The following is a 20,676-nucleotide window of genomic DNA, read 5'->3' as shown; positions in this document are numbered from 1 at the left end:
TGGGGGCAGAGGTGGGGGATGCCTGTGGGGTGGCAGGTCCTGTGCCAAGGGCAGGGAGCTGGTTTATTCTATGTGGCTTCCCTGTCACTGGAAGAGCTGGGTCCTTATGAGATGGCGAGTGGCTGTGGCATCTGTTAAAAGTAAAATTTAACTGAGTAAATGTCAAAGATCTTACTGGCTTTGATCAGTGACTCCTGATTCAGGCAGCATCTAGTCGAGCAGATAGGAGTTTGGAGGAACTGTACAAAATGAAAGACTTCCAGGCAGGAAGAGGTGGGAACAAGGGGGTTACACTGGGAAAACAAAAACAAAAAAACCCAGGTTGATTATTGCCGGGCTGTTTTCCTTTAGGGGATGGAAGGGGTCTGTCAGGCACATTACCTTGCTAGTGCTGATCAGGATATTTCTGATTGACTCATGTAAGATTCTATTTCTGGGAGAGCCCAAACTGTAAGTAAGTTAGATCTGGTTTAGTGATGTGGGACTGAGCATAAGTGATTCCATTTTGGGCCTTTGGTCTTGTTTTTAGCAAATTGGATCTGCTCACACCACTCCCTTGGTCAGAAACTAACCTCTCCTCATGCCGTTTCCTTCCCAGCTGTTTAGTCAGGAGACTGTGATGAAGTTTGTGCCACGGTACAGCCTTGTTCTAGAACTCAGCGACAGCGGGGCGTTCCGGAGAAGCTTGCACGATCCCGACGGGCAGGTGGCCTCCTACATCAGTGAAGTGCACGAGCATGATGGGCACCTATACCTGGGCTCCTTCAGGGCCCCCTTCCTCTGCAGACTCAACCTTCAGTCTGTTTAGCCAGCCTGACTGTAGCTGTGCCAGGAGTCCTCACACTGGGCACCACTCCTATTCCAGGAGGTACTATGCACACAGCCCTTTCCACCTGTACCTGCCAGTCCTTGGAAGTGGACAGTGAGACCCTGTGGATGTCTGGGCCCCTGTGGGATACCTCTCCCCTGGGTTTGACATTGCATTTAGAGGGAAGCATAATTTGCCATAGGGAGGATAAGTCCATGTTAAACTATTTTCTGTTAAAAAAAAAACCTTTCTAAGTACAGTGATTCTCTAGGACTTAGGAGACTTCATACACTTATAACAGGCCTCAAGGTTTGGTGGATAGAGCGTAGATGAGCTGTCTAAGGATCTTGTTTTTGCTACTGGCTGTCCTGCCAGCCTCAGTGTCTTTACTGTAAAATGGGGTAATACCTGTCTTTGGGGGAGGGGCATGGGAAGGGCAAGGAGAGCTCAGTGCAAACATGTATTGAGGCCAGTGGGCGGAGCTATGTAAGTAAAGACCTTACAGCCATATTCTAACTCTAGATGTAGAGTTGTGTGGGACTTGGGACCTTGATCCTGGGTGTTCCCTTCCATAGCTCACACCCTCCAGCCTGCCCCACTCTGAACCAGAGGCTTTTCAAGACTCCTGAGTCCCTATAACCATTTAAAGGTAAGGACCCAGGGGCGCCTGGGTGGCGCAGTCGGTTAACCGTCCGACTTCAGCCAGGTCACGATCTCGCGGTCTGTGAGTTCGAGCCCCGCGTCGGGCTCTGGGCTGATGGCTCAGAGCCTGGAGCCTGTTTCCGATTCTGTGTCTCCCTCTCTCTCTGCCCCTCCCCCGTTCATGCTCTGTCTCTCTCTGTCCCAAAAATAAATAAACGTTGAAAATAAATAAATAAATAAATAAATAAATAAATAAATAAAGGCAAGGACCCGAGTAAATGCATAGAAGCAGCAGCTCAGGACTCCCTGGGCTCTTCTCTGTGAACAACTTACCACGTTGATGGAATGATCCAGCAGCTGGGTACTGCAGGGGAGAATTTAGGCAGGTCCTGTTTACATACCTTTGTTCCTCACCACTAGGCCCACAGATGAATAGTGCACATGCTAGTGCCATTTGCTAGAGGGTCACAAGCCTGAAGTTGCTGTATATCCTGACAGGTATGCCTGTACACTGGTCCTAATTTTGTCAGGGGAACCCATGTAATAATGATAATTAAATTGACTTTTCTGCTGATTAATCTTTTTTGATGGTGTTGCCTGGGAGTTTTTCTCTAATATAATTATGTTAACAGGGACTGGAATTTGATTCCATTGAGGGCTGATAAGAGGATCATTTTGGTCAGGACCTTGTTTAGGGACAAGCAGTCCATCTGACTGGCTCAGGGCACAGGGCAGCCCCTCCAGCCATTGCCTCCTGGCAGTGCTTTATTCTTGGGCTTGTTGATGTCATACTGTGTTCCTGTTTCCAGCCTACAAAATGGGCCTAATATCTGTTCCTTTCTGTCCTGTTTGTGAGAATCCATAGGAGATTGTCTCTCTGGAATTGTTTTAAGTAACTTAACAAAGGAAATATTTTCAATAGGTAATGATATTAAAATTCAAAGAGGATTGATAGCTGTGGTAAAATCTCAACCATTTATGTGGTGTTGCACTAGCTGGCACTAATCCCTTCATTCCCTTTCCCAACAGCGGCCACCCCCCTCCCATGTGCTGGGCTGGCCTCATTTTAGGGGAAACAGGCAGGATCTGGTGGTTGGCTCATCTGGTGTTACCTGTTCAGGGATGGCTTTATGTGCAGCAGCAGTAGCACAGGGTCAGAGATTGGCTTCAGTCCAGTTGATGCAATGCAGAATGTATTAGGTGAATGACTTAATGTTATTTATATTACTTTACAGGAAAGAAAGTTGAGTAGTGATTATTAAATACTTCTTAGTAGATAATGGTGCATCCCATACATCAGCTGTACAGGAAAAGGGAAAGCCTGATCATTCTGCCATAAAAAACAATTTAAATGTGAGGAGCATATATAAGTTGACTTCTTGATCGAGAACAGAGGGCTTTGGTTTTAGTGCTTACTTTTTAGCAGTGCAGAGAAGCTGGTAAATTGCTTTCCAGAGTTTTCAGCAAAGGAGTCTTGATTTTGACTCAGATTTTGATTTTCTGTCTCAAAGTGTCATTTGCTGTGTTTTATCTGGTAATTTGCCATGGTGAGGTACAAAATATAGCCTTGTTAGGTTTAAGTATGTGGTGTGCTTTTGTTGTAAACATGAAGCAGATTTGCACTAATGTGAATTACTAACATGCTTTTAAAATTAAATTGATTCATTCATTGTGTGCTTCTTTATTATCTATTACAAAAATTCTGTCAGGATTCACTTATTGCCTTTCATATGACAGAGGCCCTGTTTTGAGATTTTTATCATCAACATGCATTTGCAGAGTGGTCTGTAGTTTAGAAAGTGTTTTCACAGGGACTCCTGGGTGGCTCAGTCAGTTAAGCGTCTGACTCTTGATTTCGGCTCAGGTCATCATCTCATGGTTCCTGAGTTGGAGTTGAGCCTTGTGTTGGGTGCTGTGCTAACAGCATGGTGCCTGCTTGGGATTCTCTCTCTCTCCCTCTCTCTCTGTCCCTCCCCCAATGAGTGCTTTCTCTCTCTGAAAGTGTTGAGTTAATTTATTTTTTAAATAAATTAAAAAAAAAGGGGTTTTCACATACACTGACCTTTTACTGATGGAAAGAGATGTGGCCTCATTTTATAGGGGAATGGAAGCTGGGGGGAGTGATTTTCCCAAAGTCACTGGGAACACAGGGCCAGTACACTGCTGGGCCAGAAACCGTGCTCTGACTATAAAATGTGCCGGGGAAGCTGGGAGATGAGGCAGGGTGGTGTTCCCAGGACCTGGCCTTTTGGTGGTCACTGCCCAGCCCAGGGGTTGGACCTTGGCTGCACATCAGAGTCCTCTGGGGTTCCTGGTCTTCTAGAGTGGCCTGGCATCATCATAGTTTCAAGCTTCACAGGTGGCCCCCATGGCAGTTGGGGAGGCACCCGTCATGGCTGGGGCCTGTCTGCACCCCTGGAGAAGGGACAGTAGAGCTGAATCCCTTAGAGTCTGTGTATAGTTAGTGAGGAGGCATGGCTGGGGAAAGCGCTAGAACACTCAGGGCAAGACTGTTAGAATTTTGACTGGTTTTGCTCAGTTTCAAGACCTTGAGCAATTAGTATTTCTTCTCTTCAGTCCTATTTCTGGTATGTCTTAGAATCCCAGGTACTTAACTTTACATTTCTCAGTGACAATAACATTAGATGGTATCACAGCTTCCCTCTGTATCAGTCATTCTCTCCTAGTCAGAGTAAAGCTCTAAGTTGAAAACAGCAGGTAAAATTGGGTTGGCAAGACGAGACTTCAGGGCATCACTGGCTGACATCTGCTCCCTGCAGTAAGTTACACCATCTCTGTGTGGGTGTTTAGTTTCATCTGTTTGAATCCTACCAAATGGCTCTCTGGCATCCCTTCCCAGGTCAGTCTGGAGAGAAATCTTTGGTAGGGCCAAAGTGCATTGATGGAACAAACAGTGTGCCCTCAGGGCCTGCTCAGGGGCGGCCAGAACAAAAAACGTCTGCGAGAGTATGATTGGTAGATATGTCTCTATGGAGGACACAGGTATTCCAGCTCTTGTCTTCCAAAAATCAGAATAGCCTCACACTGGCTCACTGGCCCAGCCTCTTCTGTTGTGACCATGGCTGGTGTAAGAGTTATTTAAAGCATTGTTTTCTATGAGGTGTAGTACATAAAGCAGATTGGAAATAATAAAACAGCAGATGTCCCATTTCCACCTGGAGTTTGGTCCCTGAGGCTCCCCAAGTAGAGAAGGTTTGCAGACGCCTGAGGTTGGGGGCCCACAGCCAACTGGCATCTTCGGTAGCTGGTTTGCCTTAGTTCTAAGACTTCTCTTTGTTTACTTTATAAGAGATTTTATTTAAAAAAAAATTAATGTTCATTCATTTTTGAGAGAGACAGAGTGCAAGCAGGGGAGGGGCAGAAAGAGAGGGAGACACAATCTGAAGCAGGCTTCAGGCTCTGAGTTGTCAGCACAGAGCCCAATGCCGGGTTCGAACCCAATAACCGTGAGATCATGACCTGAGCCAAAGTCAGACTGACTCTTAACCTACTGAGCCACCCAGGCATCCCTGTAGGACAAGATTTCAAATGATGTTTTGAAAATTGTGGGGATAGGTTAGTGTTGAAACCTGAGAGTTTTGAGATTAAACTGTGAGGCTTCCTTCTCTGTTCCCAGAGGGAAGGTCAGCCCTACCTCTTGGCTAAGCAGGGGGAGTTCAAATGCAGCTCAGCTTGGAGCAGTGGTACTGTGAGGCTGCTCTACCCGAGACATGTATGCATTCTCGTCTTTGACCTTGAGGCCAGGTGATACCACGTTGGCCAGTGGGACTGGAGGGTTAGTAATAATTTTCAGGAGAGGCCTGGCCTTCTGTGCTCTGATCCGTATTTAAATGTAAATGAGGACTGACTGGGAGCTAGCAGGGGGTCATCCCTTCATTTGCTGTGTCTTCTTGTCCCCTTGTCTGTGTCCAAGGTGGGGTTCCTGCCACCTTGTTAATGTATGTATGGGATCAACAGGGCCGGGTGAACTCATTTATCTTTATGAAAGGATGGCCTTCAGAGTCATCGAATAAATTAAATGTCTTGTGGCATAGTTGCCATTACTGTCCCTGAATTAAATGACCAGAAGGCGGCGAGCCAGCAAAAATGAATGAGGATTTGGATAATTAAAGTAGTTCTGTCCTCACTGAAGGAAGCCAAAGGATAATTCATTATGATGTTCACACTGATCGAGTTTATAACTGTGTACTAAGTTGTCATACATATTTAATGTAGATTTTCTGTTTCCTATGAATTATCAAGTTGTATTTTTTTTTTAAGGCAACAGTGTACTTTGCCTATAGTTTGAAGAGACCTGGAGAGGAAGAAGTCCAACATGAGGGGCTCTGCATTTGAACCCAGGGTTACACAAGGTGGCTGGGGGGGCTGTCTTCTCTGAGTGAAGCCTCTGTCTACAAGCTCCTGGGTGTCTCTGTGGCCCAGCCTTGCACTTTCTAATGCCAGCTCAATCCCTGTCTTTTACGAGGACCCTAGTGCCTCCCACCTCACAGTGGTCCCCTCCTTCTCCCAACTTCTCAACACAACATCTCCATCCCTAACCTTGACTCCCTTCTTTTGAGGTGCTGTGGGCAGTGGTCCCAGCACTCTGCCTCACCCCACCTGCCCAGGTGCTGCTGTGTGCATGCTGAGCCTCAGAGGCAGTGGAGAGAACTTGGGTGTATGGCTCCCTGTCAGAAGAATACCCAGCTGGAGGGTAAGTGCCCTCCAAAGTCGGGTGCTTTCTGTCCTGCCAGTTCATGATGTAGATATATGCTGGCCTGTTTTGGCTGCTTTGGTCTTCAGTATATTTTAGCTAGCAGTGAGTGGCTGGAAAAGCCTCCAAGGGGCTTTATGGAAGTCACTTATACTCATTAGACCACTAAGAGGGGCACCCCTCACAACACCTCACTTTCCTAACTGTCCCTTTAAAGATGCTTTGAGATGGTCAGTTCTTTATTCCTATTTATTCATGACTTTATTCATCCATGAAAGGCCAAAGATGCTTAATAGCAGACTTGGGTCCTCTGCCAGTGCTGTAACAGTTATTCAGTCAGAAGGATGGATCTCTGGGCTTTTCATTGGTGAGCGTGGGACCACAGGGTAATTGGGCTTGCTCAGGGATCCAGAACCTGAAAAATTCCCACCAGAGGACTCGCTCCTGTGTGTCCAGACCCCAAATCTGTCTGGGACACAGCATTAGTAAAATGAAGTTTAGAAAAAAATGTGAAATAATCTAGCCAGGGGTAGTATCTTTTTCTTCCACTCCGGCTACTTTGCAGTGAACCTGTGGGTACTTCTGCTCACTGCTGAGCTCCTATAGAAGGTCCAAGGGTCTGTGACAGCCAGGACAGGGCTGTGACTGAGCACAGTAAACAGCACAGGTGCAATCTTGCTGTGAGGTGGAAGTCACTGACAGTGGAGGACGGGCACCTTGAACCTCTGGAGCCAGGGGATGACCCAAACTTCAGAGTAGCAACTGAAAGTCTGAAACAAAGAAGAATCCTCCTGAGAATCTTCCTGGGGCAGAGGCCGCCCTCCCGACATGCTCCACAGAGGTTAAGTTCTGGTGCTGCTGCCTGTGGGCTATGCATGTGCACACATACCTGTGTGTGTGTGCATTTTCCTTATTAAGCTCTCCCCCTGCCCCAAGTTGTTTTGAAGAATTTCACATCTACAAAGAAGTTGAAAGAGTGATTCAAGAATATATACTTCTTTCATTTGCAAATTGAATTTTGCCACATTTGCTCTCTCCCTGCATGTATATGTGTGTCTATAATTTTTGAACTGTTTGAAAACTCTTTTTGCTGTAACTACCCCTTGTCCCCAAGTTCATGGTGTTTATTTCCTGGAGGTATGTCCCTCAGGGAGGAGGAAGTGTGGGGTGGGCAGGTTGAGGTGCTCTCTTGGGAGTCTCATCTCTGTGTTCTCCTGGGTCTGTGAGTGAGATTTGGAACTTTGCAGGCAGAGAGGTGATGAAGGGGGTGTTTCCCAAAGTCCTGGGGAGTGGGTAGGGGCTGGGACAGCAGTGAGTGCGTGTAAGGAGGCGAGACCCCTTTGATTACCCGTTGTAAGGTGTGGTTGGTCTGGAAGTCACAGTTGTCTAGACTAGGGTGCTGGGTCTTCTTGCAAGAAGTTCTGCCAATCTCCATGTCCAGCATGTACTTCAGACCCTTCACAATCTAAGGGGGAAACAGGCCACATCTGTGTTACTTGGCCACACCAGCAGGAGGCATGGAGACAGGGAGGAGAGAAGCCTGGACGTGACCCCTGGAAAGGGGCTGAGGGTGTGCAGGCCTATCTGGGACTCACCAGAGAGCTCTGGGAGGGACACTGCCGCCTGGACCCCAGAACCCTCCCTTACCCATTCATGTTGGTCCTGCTCATGGCACCAGTTCTTGGTCCCCAGCTGAGACTGCGGCTCTGTGTCCAAGACATTTCCTTCCTGCCCAGAACTCTCCATCAGCAGGGATGGGCCCTGTGCCCGTGAAGGCGAAGTGATGCCCCCTCCACGCCCAACACTCACCTGCAGCCTGTGCTGACCTGCTGGTTAGTCCCTGCCCTGCATGCCAGCAGTGGTTAATTTTTTCCCAGTTTCAAAATAGATCTCCACTTGCATGTGGCAGCAACCTGGATCATCTCCTTGTTTGTGGTCTCTCAATAAAGCCTCAGCCCCACTAAGAACCAGGTGAAATAAAGTCCCCAATGTCACCAAGGGATAACCTCCCATCCACCAGCTCCTGTAGGCCCTCGAGCACCAGCAGGAGCACCACGAGCTTATGGTGTTCCCGCAGGAGGTGAGAGCCAGGCTTGAGAAGATCCCACAGCCCCTTGAGGGGAGTCCCTGCAGAGCTAACACTTTGGCTATTTCCATGGGACAGCTTTTCAAAGCCCACTGTACACCAGACTGCCTTTCTACAACACACTTTATGATCATAAAAATATGCTGCTCTTTAACAAGTTTGCAGTTTTGGGGCACCTGGGTGGCTCAGTCAGTTGAGCATCCAACTTGGGTTCAGGTCACGATCTCATGGTTTGTGAATTAAAGCCCCACATCAAGCACTCTGCTGTCAGCCTGGAGCCTGCTTGGTATTCTCTGTCCCTCTGTCTCTCTGCCCCTACCCCACTTATGCTTTCTCTCAAAAATAAAGAAGTTTGCAATTTTCAAAACGTATAAAGATGATAAGAATTTCCAATAATCTTGTCACACAGGGGTACCATTATTAGTATGTGTAAAAACTGTTAGAGTAGGACCACCTCACCACCTTTCCTTGGGGTTTGTGTGTGGGTAAGGGGCAGTGGTTTGGGCAAAGCTCTGTGAGTGAAAGAACATGGCTCAAATGGAGAATGGCAAGATGTCCTATGGGGCTGCTGCGGGGGCGAGACAGGGCAGGGGCTCTGATGGGTGGTGCAAGTGTGTGCACTCTGCAGGGGCAATGCTTTCCTCACTTTGGTTCCTGTGGGGTGGCTTTCCACTTCTTCCCACTACCACCACCCCCCACTCCCACCCAGCAGCCTTCAGCACGCCCAGTGCCAGTTGCCCCGTTCCGCCCCTGCCCTCCTTGGTTTAGCTCCAGATGTGCTGTGGGCCACAACCTGATGGCTCCACCCAGAAGCATGCTTTCGTAAGAGGTGGCTCAGGGCCTTTTGGCTGTGCCCTGGGTGACTCTGGCTTTGGCTGCTCATGGGCTGTTTGTGTGGCTGCTGCTCTCAGCCTCCTGGCCTGCCTGGGTCTGTGTTCTTGATGGATGGGTACTAGGTGGGCCAGCCCCTGGTAAGACAGGAGTCACTGCAGCCTGGCCTCTTAGGGATGTCCTTGACGGGCTGTTGGTGAGACCCAGACCCTCACCTGGACCAGGGCTCTGCTGATGTGGGACTCCTTGAACAAGAAGATGTCATTTGTGCAGTTGTTGAACCTTTCAACGCTGTGTCTGGCCGCTTTGAGGACTGCTGAGTCATTGGGGTTTATTGTTTTAGGAAATCCTGGTTTCACATCTGAGTTAAGGGTCTGGGCACAAAAATCTGAAAGAGAGAAGCACAGAACTAGACAAGAACATTACTGTTAGCAGGGTCCTCAGGCCAGTGTTGCACCTCATACCTTGGTTCTCCTGTCTGCTCCCAGTGTGGCCTCCAGCCATCTACCTACCCCCTCAACCAGCCACCCCACACCCCACAGGGCATTTATCATGCGTCCCCATGGTTGTCCCTACTCAGAGCTGAGGACCAGGAGCAGTGAGTGGTCTGGTGATGAATAAAATATAGTCCTGTCTCTCTGTGCCTGCCCATACAGCCTCCTTCAGAACCCAGGTTCCTAATGCATTAAAGAAAACCGAAACATGTCTCCAGGTGGCAGAGCCTTTGGGCAGGATGCAGCCCCAGGGGTTAGAAGAATCACCCCAGTTGGCCTTTGAGGCCACCACCATCTGGCCCCAGCTCCTCAGCTTGTCCCCAAGAAGTGGACCATGGGGAAGTGCCCAAAGGCCTGTCCTACTTTCTCACTTGTGGTTACACTCCTACTGTACCCTGCCTCAGTGACTCTTGTCAGAATCTGCCCAGCTTCCAGGCTCTGGGTTGGCCTCCCCAGGGGCCCCAGCTCCCAGCAGCAGCATAGCACCCAGTACCCCTCACGTTCTGCCTCCTTCTGTGCTGTTCTGGATACAAGTCTGAGGATGGGGGTCAGGCCTGGGCGACGTTCCCACCCAGCTCCACTGCAGAGCTGGTGTATGGTGGAGGGAGGGATGGCTGGCTTGCTTTCATCCTTCCATGCTCTTCCTATTCCACAGAGGCCCATATTTGGATAAAAGATGGGATAAACAACATGAGGGGCTTCTCCCCCAGCAGCTGGGTCCCTCAGTGCTTGACAGAGCCTGGCAGAACTAGGGACCCCCACACCCCTTCCCTGCTCTCCACATCCTCTGCTTTCAGCTCCCACAGAAGCATAGCCAGGCCACACTCTGAAGAAGGACCCGACTTTATTTATTTGTCCAGCTCACTCACTGGCCCTTCTGGAGCCCTCCTCATCCCGCAGGCTCAGGGGGTGCAGAATCTATATTCACTGGAGCTCACATTCCGTAAATAAACAGGCAAGACAAACACTAGAGAAGCAGGCAGGTGAAGCAAGGCAGGAGCTGTGCAGGGGTCTGTCCACAGGAGATGCAGGATCAGGCTGTGCCATCTGCACAAATCTGTACAGAGAGCCCGGGGGCAAGCTGTGGGCCAGGAGGGCAGAGGAGTCTGAGGGCCCAGGACCCCAGCATGGCTGAAGCAAGGAGGGCATGTAGAGAAGGGCTGAGAGCCGAGGCATGGGTATGTGCCAATTCGGGTTACAAACTAGAAAACACGAATATATTGGGTGCCTGGGTGGCTCAGTTGGTTGAGCATCTGATTCTTGATTTTGGTTCAGGTCATGATTTCACAGTTTTGTGAGTTCAAGTCCTACATCTGGCTCTGTGCTGACAGTGTAGAGCCTGCTTTAGATTCTCTGTCCCCCTCTATCTCTGCCCCTTACCCACTCATGCTCTGTCCAAATAAATAAATAAACTTAAAAAAAAAAAAAAGCCCCACAGGTTCTGTATCACAACAAGCCAATGGTGGCCTTTTCAGGTTGGTGGCTCATCTCATGGTGAATTTAGGTTTCTCTGTTTGTCAGTTTTTCTACAGCATTTGTCAATTTTTCTACAGTGGACAACTGGTGTATTAAAATAAAAAGTCAGGGGCACCTGGGTGGCTCAGTCAGTTAAGCGTCCAACTTTGGCTCAGGTCATGATCTCATGGTTTGTGAGTTCGAGCCCCGCGTTGGGCTCTGTGCTGACAGACAGCTCAGAGCCTGGAGCCTGCTTCGGATTTTGTGTCTCCCTCCCTCTCTATCCCTCCCCGACTAGTGCTCTGTCTCTCTGTCTCTCAAAAATAAATAAATGTAAAAAATAATAATAAAAAAATTTTTTTAAATAAAAAGTCAAAAGTTTGGAGGGAAAAGTCTAAATAAACTGGTGGGAGGGAGAATAGGAAGAGGATTTTACATTCGTAAACTGCTTTACTAAGACTTTCTCCCAGAGTTCCCTGAAATATTAGCATGCCGGAGATGATCCTGGGCTGAGTGGTTTTATTTCATTAACTAAATTAAACAGATTGTGGGGCGCCTGGGTGGCGCAGTCGGTTAAGCGTCCGACTTCAGCCAGGTCACGATCTCGCGGTCCGTGAGTTCGAGCCCCGCGTCGGGCTCTGGGCTGATGGCTCAGAGCCTGGAGCCTGCTTCTGATTCTGTGTCTCCCTCTCTCTCTGCCCCTCCCCCGTTCATGCTCTGTCTCTCTCTGTCCCAAAAATAAATAAACGTTGAAAAAAAAAAAAAATTAAAGAAACAGATTGTGACAATCAGCTCCTCAGTAGCATGGCCACATTTCAGGTGCTCAGTAGCTATACGTGGTTGTGGCTGTGGGTACAGATAGGGACATGGTGTCCTGAGCTGCTCTGAGACTTTGCTTCCCTCTACTGTGACCTTGGGGAGCACCTGTGGTGCAGGCGGCTATGTTCAGTCGGGGGAGGCCTGAGTTTAGCACCAGGCAGAGGTGCCGAAACAGCAGGAAGTGGAGACTCAGGATGTGTGGGTAGCAGCAGCACTAACCAAGCTTCCTGGCTGAGCATATGTAAGGTGGAGAGATTAGTCCTGACTTGTCCCCAGCCCACCCCAGCCCACCCCATCCCCTCCTGAGAGACAAAGTCTGGCTCAGGTCGGAGACACTCAAGTGTATTTGGGTTGAGGAAGATAATGGTGACAAGGCAGGCAGGCCTTCAGGGAGTCAAGATACTTGCTGGTTCCCTGGGTTGTCAAGAAATCTCAACTTGAGGGGAGGAAGTGGCAGTCTAAGTTCAACAGAGCTTTAATAGAAGCTCTGGGAGCTTCTAGAATGGAAGCTGCATTGGGATGTTCCACTGGGGACAAGGAGTCCCCCACCCATGGGGACTGACAGAAGGGGGATGAGGGAAATGCCTGTTACCTTGTATGGGAGTGGGGGTAGGGGTTAGATAGAGCCAGTGGGCTGGCTGGGCCTAGGAAGTGCTGAGCAGGATGGTGCCTTGTGTGCTGTGCCCCTGCTATGGCACAAGACCCCCTTGTGCACATAGTGCCTTGTATGCTGTACACCTCCTTGTGTACATGAGACCCCTGCCAAGTGTGAGAACGAGGACAGGTGGGATGGGAGGTGGGCACTGGCTGGTTGCTCTCTCCTCCCCTGTGTGAGTAGTACAATGGAAGGAGGACTGGCATGGGAAGGTACAGGTCTGTGTGTTCTGTGGCCCTGGGCTTCCTGCTGTCTGGGGAGGGCCAGCACTGCTTGACCAAGCAGGGCCCTGCCTGGCAGATGGATCTTCCCCAGCTGGTTCCTTGGGCCAAAGGCGAAACATCAAGACTAAGCCCATGATACCTCTGCAAGGCTCCCAAAGCTTTAGCAGCCCGAAGGACCTGGCCCTCTGTCCCCTGTGAAAACAGCATACTGCTGGTGCCCTTACCAACACAGGGTTATGGCCATCTGCTGGCCTCAGTTTCCCTCACAGCTTTGTCCCTTACAACACTGGGATTCTCTTGCAGGAATCCAGTCCTCGCAGGACAGTCTTTGGTTAAAGTCTCTGAAGATGGAAACAAGGAAAACTACTTGTGATCCTTGAGCACCAGCAGCTCGGCTGGTTGGGCTGGGTCAGGCCCTGGAACCTGCATTTCCCCAGCTTCCCACGTGGTTGTGACTCAGGTGGTGTTACTGGGGGGGCCTCCTGGCCCCTGCACACAAACATGCTAACGTGAGGAGGGAGGGGCTGGGCCCAGGGCCTGCTCCTCTAGCACCTGTGCCTGTTGACCACAGGAAGTGTAGCATGATCTTTAGTTTAAACAAAAAACCATTTTGATAGCTTCATTTCTGCTCATCAATGTAGTCTAGATGGCAGAGAAAGAATGAAACCACGTTGGTACAAGGATTGAAGCTCTAATGTTATTCCTGCTCTCAGAGATTAGAGGACCACCCCCCCCCCCTTGCTATGGATCAATATGACTTCTATTTTTTGCTTTGTATAAATTACATTTATTGCTTTTTCGGATTATAAGCTTATGTATTTTTTGGTGGGACATTGAAAAAATACAGAAGAATATAAGAACAAAATTAGAAGTCACTCATGATCTCAAAGGTAACCACTGCTAATGTTTTTTTAAATAAAACGTATTAAATTTAATTTTCCTTGAATTTAACAGGATTAAAAAATGAAGTGAAAATAGGTGCGGCCTAACCTTAGATAAGTGTCCTGTTCAAACATGTGATGTTGGTTCCTGAGCAATTTCAGTAATGTTACAAAAAGTTTAGGGAAAACACTGAAGTTGGTTTATTTTTATTTAACCACATTTCCTAAAATGTAGGCTTCAAGTCAGTAAAACTTCATCAGCACAGTTGTCTGAACAGTTTTTAATTAAAAAAAAAAAGTTGAAAAGTCAAATCTATTTTTAGGATCCTTCAAGAGAAATCAACAGGGAAAGGCTTTTCATGGAGAATCAATGTCCCAAAGAGGCAGTGGTCCTTCAGAGAAGAACAGGAACCACCACGTGGGTTCTGAGCAAGAGATGACAGGGCAGCCTGGGTGGCCTGGGCCAGGGGTGAGCCCCTCCCGCACGAAGGGGGCCCTGGGCTGTCGTCAGGGATGGGGCATCTGGGTGTGTGCTGTGCAGCTGAAGTCTGGGGAGCAGGAGAGCCAGAACTGTTCTTTTCTTGTCAGAACCAAGGGCAGCATGTGTCCCCATTCCACCCAGGAGAGACTAAGGCCCCAGAGGAGTGCAGAGTGGGTTTAAATCAGCTTCAAATAATTATAAAGACCAAACATTTTTTTTTTTCTCATCCAAGAAGTATTTCTTGTAGGTGCTACACTACAGGTAACGCCAAATGACTCAGAGCCTGGGGAGCCCACAGTCCTGGAGGGGAGGTTGGAAGGGGAGGTGCGCAGGCCGGGAGGCTCCCAGGAAGCTGACACTGGGCAAGAAGAGAGCCCTGGGGGGAGGGGGTGGAGGCTGGCAGATGGGAGGCCACTGAAAAAACTGTGGAGGTGACCCAGGTGAAGAGGACAAGGCTGTGCTAAGACAGGACTGACAGGGCAGCTGGAGGCTGGGGGGCGGGGGCAGCAAGCAAAGGTTGATCCAGGATTCAGACCGGGGGCATGGTGATGGCCTGGGTGACAATAGAAAGAGCAATGGGCAGAGGAGCAGTTTTGTGAGGAGAAATGAGAAATTCTGCATGGAGCTGCACTGTGCTGCCCCTGCCCAGGCAGGTGGGCCTTCCCTAGGGAGTGCAGTCCCAGATTCTGCATCACAGCCTGAATGGTTCTGATGCCAGCTGGGGAGTGAGTGGGGGGCACGCCCAGAAGGGCACAAAGCCTGGGGGAACAGCAAAGATGAAGGTGGGCAGATGTCCCTTGTGGGGCCTGGCCAGGGTGGACAAGTATGAAAGGAGGGCATGCAGGCTCTGCCAGAGCAGCCCCGGGAGCAGGATGCCCAGGGACCCTTCCTGCTCTCAGGAGAGGAATAACTGTAGCTGATCTTGAAGAAAATGACTCAAGAGACTAGGCAAGACACCAGGGCACAGGGGGACCTGGGGGCAGATGAGGGAGACAGCAGGCTGTGCTGGGCTGAGTGGGGGACTGAGGTCTGCCCCCAGCATGCACAGTTGTTACAGCACCCGGGACTGAGCACTCGGGGTGCAGATGCAAGATGCTAAAGTTAGAGGGCTGCTTATCTGAGGCTGCTGTAGCCTCCTTCCAGGGGCCGTGCACTCAGCAGGCCCAGGACAGTGGGCACTGCAGCAGAACCTGTGGGTAGGAATCAGCTAGGGGGCAGCCGGGGATCCCACAGTCTCCGCAGCTGCTTGGGGCCTGTCCCAGGGGATCTCCCCGTGTCGTCTTCCATAAACCACCCCTCCTCATTGTTCAACACCCAGAGGAGTCTAAAAGTCTCCTCTCCCTCTGATCAGAATGGGAGGCAGAGCTTCAAGGAAATGTTCTGCTATTCCTTGCTTAAAAATGTAACTTTCCATATAAATCCCAAATGATTCCTACTCCCAACATCCTGTCCTGTTCTCCATCTGTCTCCACACCCTTTCCTTCAGAGGTATGACACTGACCCCTGTTTGTGTGCCAGGCTCTGCAGGCCACCCCAAGGTGCTCTCCGAGCATCTCCTCTCTAAGGGGAGTACTGCACGTACAGGCCCCAGAACACCTAAGAATTTAAATGAAATCCACAATTGGACAGATGATGCCAGAGCTTGGGGACACTGCCAGGATGTTACCTGCTGCAACAGTTGACTGTTCCTACACAGAGTAAAGAGGAGTAATCTGCCTTGGAATTACCACCAAACTTACAAGCAATGTCTGTAAGAGACGTGGGGCAAAGACTTCCTCACCAAGAACAGCTGGTAAAATAATCCAGTAGCAAATGCTTTTGGTAGATGTTCCTTAATTTACTTTTCTGAAAAACTAAGATGTGTTGGACACATGTCCTGTAGGAAGGCAGTAGAACCCAGGATGCTGGCCATGTGTCCAAGTACTGAAGCTGTTTGGAAGACTAGACCCTTTGGAGAGAGCTGTGGTCCCCTCCGGTCTGCCCTGCCCCACCCTGATTGCTACTTTGGGGGTCCCAGTTATGAGGGGGGGGGCTAGTTCCTGCAAGTGGAAGGAAAAGGGGGTGCTCTGGGGAGGCTGGGGTTCCCCATCACCTTTCTCTTTCAGGAGTGTTCTACTGGAGGTGGAGGGAACCCCAGCTTGTGAAACTATCCCTGAGAAGGGAACCAGGGTGCCCAAGAGCCAAATGCTGACAGTCCCTGCAGATGCCTCTTCCCCTGTCACCTGGGGTGGTTTCCTCTGTGCAGCTGCTTGGACACATCCACGCTGGGCTTTCCCCAACAGCATCTCTGAGCCCTTGTTGTGGGTCAGGTGTTGAGACCCCTGGGGAGGAGGCCCTATAGGTTCCTGCTCCTAGAGCTTACAGTCTGGAAGGCTATGCTTAAGAACTTGGGTGGTGGGTGGTGAATGTTAGGCTCATGGGTACTGGGGTCCACTGGGGTAGGGTACTGCCCCTACCTGGAGATGTCACCCTGAGCCCCATATCCGTGTGCTCTTCTTGTAAGACACAAAAATTCAGTAAGTCTGGGTCATTGCCATGAATTCCATGGGGCTGCACCCACCCAGCTGTGTTCAGGGGGCTCTCAGTTAAGGATAGGCCCATCCTTTTGAGGCTACATATGGTTAGTCCTTGATTTAACCCACTGACGCATGCTCAGAATTTGAATCCCAGCTATGCCTCTCAGGCTGTGAAGCCTTGGGCAAGTTGCCTACCCCTCTCTGAGCCTCTGTATCCTTCTCTGTAAAATAGGGATGTTAATGGCACTGGCCTCACAGAGCAGTGATGAGAAGACAGGAGCCAGTACACATGAAGCTTTATGGACAAATGACATGCAATAGTGTAATGATTATCAAATATCAAATATGCAATATGGCTACAGCAGGGGTCTCTGAGGGTAAACAGGTGACCCCCATGGGCCCAGATGCAGCCTATAGCAGTTCTCAGGGCCCCTTCCCAGGATGCAGGGGAATGTGAACCTTGCTGCTGGTGGTCTCTGGGTGTGGCAGATGTACCTAGCCCTTGCTACTGGTAACAAGAACTCATGTCATCTTACAGGTGGAAGGAGTGGTGGCTGCTGGTCTCTGGGGCCTCTGCTCTGGCAGCCCTGTAAATGGGAAGATGGGCCATTGCAAGTTTGGCTAGGGGCAGGGGAGGGAGGCAGAGTATGACATGGCAGCCCAGTGGAGCCTCCCAGAGAGATAACAGATGGGCTAAGGACAATGATGCAGCAATTTCCCAAGTCCTGAAGGGATCAGAGAGGGAAGCTGCCATGGGGCTCTGCATTTCTGTCAGTGCAGTTTAGTGTCTGTGTGTGGGGAAGTCATATGCCCAAATGGCACCATCATCAGGGGCCCTGTCATACTCTACTCCCCCATGGGAAGGCTCTGGAATCTGTTCTCAGAGGAGGGAAGGGAAAGGCTGTCAGAGCCATGGAGGCAGAGTTGGGGCTGGGCTGAGTTCCTGTCTCTGTCCATCCACCAGACAGAGGGGCCTCCAAGCCCCTCTTTCTGAGGTTCTTGCTAGGCCTTCATCTGTCAAATGAAGGAAGCACAAGAAGGGATTACATCAGAGGGGTGGGGGTGGGGGAAGCTATCAGCATGGCAGAGACATGGCAGAGACTCAGAGCAGGGATGTGGGTGGGTGGCTCCCAAGCACCCCAGACCCAGTGAGAGTGCTTTCCATGGGCCCCCACAGTCAGGACTCTCCAAGGTGATGCAGTTATTTACCCATCTCATGGATGGTGACACTGAGACTTAGGGAGGCTAGGCTGCAGGTTCCACAGCTAGTAGGTTTGGGGAGTCTATGGTGCCCCAAGGCTCTCTGCTTGTGAGTGTGGGCTCTGGACTTTCCAGATGCTGCTCAGTGACAGAGAGTAGGTCTCACAGCAGAGGGCTGCTGCTGTGGTAGAGCCCATCTCCCCTACCTCCCAAGGGGACAGGCGGCTCTGGTGTGGGCATGGATTGGAGAGGGTTTGGTCCAGCAGTAAGCAGCAGCAGAGGGAGCACCTGCCAGCAAGAGGCCACTAGTAGTTGGCCAGTGCCACCTGTCTCTGGATTTCCCACTCAATCCTGTTCCTGTCCCTGCTTTGTTCAGTGAGGAAACAGAGGCAAGCAGAGGAACGTGGCAAAACAATTGACAATGAGTGTGAATAATGAAATCCCAGTATAGTTAAGACGGCAGGCTCCACATCTCTCCAGCAGACCCTTCACTAAGGTTTTGAGAAGGAATGTGCTGAACATCCAGTTTCTTCCCCTGATGTCCCCTCCTGGGATGGGCACTAAGTAGGGGGCACAGGAAGACAGTGGCATCCCGGGGAGAAGGGGGGTCTCCTAACCATGAGAGCTAAGAAGGAGGGTTGGGGAGAGAGAGGAAGCAGGGTGTCCTGTCCCTGATGTCCCCAAATGCAGCACCCACCTGAGACAATCCAGAGGTCAGAGGCAGTGTCACCATGAGGGCATGTGAGGCCTCCACCATATAAGTTAAAGGAGGTGGAGTGGGGGCCCTTTAAGTCCCCACCAGTGACCCTGGCCTATGATTCCAGTGATGGGAGGGCATCGCCTGCTTCTCCGTGCTCCAGTGAGGACAGGTGCTCACTGGCTGTGTAGCTTGGGCAAGTCACCCAGTCTCCTGCCTCAGCTGCCAGGAGCACAGCAGCGACTCCCTCCCTCCCCTTCTCCCCCAGCGCTGGACGGGCAGGAAGTATTTGATATTCAGGCTCCCGGGAGCCAAGTCGAAGGACAGCAGCAGGAACTAACCATTGGACATTCCGGGGCTAGGTCCCCGTGGAGGAGCCACAGGAAAGCTTCCCTCGGGCAGACGGTTCTCAGGCCCCCGGTCTCTGGAGGGGCAGAAAACAAAGGACGCTTCCCTGCCCGCCCCCTCCCCCCGCCCGCCCCAGGCAGTTCCCTGGGGCTCAGCAACATGACTTGGGCAACCTGGCTGGAAGCTCATGGCGCACCCAGCCGCCGTCGGGCAATTTCGGGACCTCGCCACGGGGACGACCAGAGCCCTGGAGCCCTAACACGAAGTGGCCCAGGGGAGACCCTGTCCTTACCTCGCGAAGGGCGCCCGGTGGTGCTCAAGACCAGGCAGCAGAAGGCGAGCAGCTCCCGGGCTCGCCGCATGGCTGCCTGTGTGGAGAGCGGTGCGCACTGGGGGAGTCGGTGCCCAGTGCTAGAGAGCAGGGGGGGGACCCGCCCTGCAAACCGCCCCCAGGCCGGGGTGGGGGCTGCCTGCCTCCGGCTGGGGCGGCGCGGGGCGGTGATGGTTTCTTGCTGAATCATTTTGACTAGAAGCTCCTCACCTCCACATCTTTGGGCTACCAAGTCAACCGCTTCCTTTACAAAAGTTTCCAAACCGATTATTTGCAAGGGGAGGAGGAAGAGAAATGAGAAGCTGTGAACAAAACCTTCGTGATTTTTCTACCTTCAGAACACACATGGAAGAGAACGCATTAAAAAGATAACGGGGGCGCCTGGGTGGCTGCGTTGGTTAAGCCGCGGACCCTGTTTGGCTCAGGTCATATCTCACGGTTCCTGAGTTGGAGCCCCAAGGCTCTGTACTGACAGTGCGGAGCCAGTTTGAGATTCTCTCTCTCTCCCTCTCTCTCTCTGCCCCTCCCCCAGTTGTGTTCTCTCTCTCTCTCTCTCTCTCTCTCTCTCTCTCAAATAAACTAAAAAAATAATAACAGGGATTTTCAGAAGCAGAATGATCTGAGTTTCCTTTTCAAAAGAAGACACTTCTTAGGCCCAAGATTCCAGCGTTCTGAGTGGCCCCTTGCAGGAGACCACCCTCCTGTTGGTGTCAGTGGGCATCTCCCCCTAGGAAGTGGGCAGGAAAATGGGGTGCAGACTGCAGTTTCAGAGAATGAACATCACCAGGAAACATGCTCCCTTTGGGTTATTACTGCACCTGGAAATGAGCAGACAGCAGTGTTTGCTGGTTAAGTGTATGATTACTTCCCAACTTTGGCTCCACACTGGCAAAGAAGAAGGAAGAACAGAATCTGACCCAAGAGGTTTCCCTTTACATTCCCAGCCCAGCAGTTAGAGTGGGAGTTTTGCAGCCACACAGCCTGAATTTGTTTGAATTCAGCTCTGCCTCTTAACAGCTGGGGACCTTAGGTGAGGAACAGCCTCTCTGTGCCTCAGTTTCCCCCTGATGGTTGTGGTGAGGGTTTGGGGACTTCCTCAGTATAAATGCTCAGGGCTGGGCTAGAGCACATTGTATGGTCTTAGCTTTGGGGTGGTTCGTACAACCCCCCAGACTTTAGGACTGCCCTACAAGGAGGAAGAAGATGCCTGAGCCTTCCTCAGATGGCTCCTGCTGGGTCATACTGACTTTCAAGTAGGAGATCAGACAAGCCGTATCAACTCTTGGGGCCTCCTGGGTCCCTGGCTACCCAGATTTATCAGGAGGACTGTTATTAGCAAAGCTCATTTGGCACAGAGTGTAGATGGTAGATGGTGGCATTCAATAAGGGCCCCCGCTTTCTGCTGGGTCTGCTGTGTCAGTCGTGGACACTCACCCTCTGGCTGTCAGTGGCCACGACACAAGGGCTCCAAGGTGGTGTCTCCTTGCCAGGCTC

The 20,676-nt window shown here is 50.7% G+C and overlaps 2 protein-coding genes across 7 annotated transcripts in view; one reads left to right on the top strand and one right to left on the bottom strand.

The window, feature by feature from the left end:
* LOC115510411 (adipocyte plasma membrane associated protein) overlaps positions 1 to 3,121 on the top strand; it is a 37,671-nt gene extending 34,550 nt beyond the window's left edge. For all 3 annotated transcript variants that reach the window (XM_030310235.1, XM_030310237.1, XM_030310236.1), the window contains 2 exons: positions 599 to 1,457; positions 1,713 to 3,121. In XM_030310235.1, coding sequence (XP_030166095.1) covers positions 599 to 808 — 210 coding nt within the window. In that variant the 3' untranslated portion in view covers positions 809 to 1,457; positions 1,713 to 3,121. The remainder of the gene's footprint in view (positions 1 to 598; positions 1,458 to 1,712) is intronic.
* Positions 3,122 to 5,728: 2,607 nt separating this feature from the next.
* Positions 5,729 to 19,396, bottom strand: CST7 (cystatin F). Of its 4 annotated transcripts, none has more exons than XM_030310227.2 (5): positions 19,144 to 19,396; positions 9,297 to 9,490; positions 7,812 to 7,892; positions 7,513 to 7,629; positions 5,729 to 6,934 (listed from the first exon to the last, which is right to left on the bottom strand). In XM_030310227.2, exons 1-5 carry the CDS (start codon positions 19,370 to 19,372, stop codon positions 6,857 to 6,859), a joined length of 699 nt encoding a protein of 232 aa, XP_030166087.2. In that variant the 5' UTR covers positions 19,373 to 19,396; the 3' UTR covers positions 5,729 to 6,856. The 4 variants fall into 4 exon arrangements, with proteins under 4 accessions (XP_030166087.2, XP_030166088.2, XP_030166089.1 ...); XM_030310228.2 differs by having other exon boundaries at positions 9,297 to 9,469; positions 19,144 to 19,379; XM_030310229.2 differs by lacking the exon at positions 7,812 to 7,892 and having other exon boundaries at positions 19,144 to 19,293.
* Between the last annotated feature and the right edge of the window lie 1,280 nt (positions 19,397 to 20,676).

Source organism: Lynx canadensis, chromosome A3 (genome assembly GCF_007474595.2).
Source record: "Lynx canadensis isolate LIC74 chromosome A3, mLynCan4.pri.v2, whole genome shotgun sequence".
NCBI classification, from domain to species: domain Eukaryota; kingdom Metazoa; phylum Chordata; class Mammalia; order Carnivora; family Felidae; genus Lynx; species Lynx canadensis.
This window is presented reverse-complemented; position numbering and strand designations above follow the sequence as displayed.

Excerpts from the sequence above, each read along its gene's own strand:
- CST7 (XM_030310227.2), bottom strand. The coding sequence starts at position 19,372 with ATGATTCAGCAAGAAACCATCACCGCCCCGCGCCGCCCCAGCCGGAGG. Across the intron at positions 7,893-9,296 it reads TCAGCAGAGCCCTGGTCCAG|GAAGGAAATGTCTTGGACAC; the intron begins GTGAGGGTCTGG and ends AGTTCTGGGCAG. Across the intron at positions 7,630-7,811 it reads AGCAGGACCAACATGAATGG|ATTGTGAAGGGTCTGAAGTA; the intron begins GTAAGGGAGGGT and ends TTTCCCCCTTAG.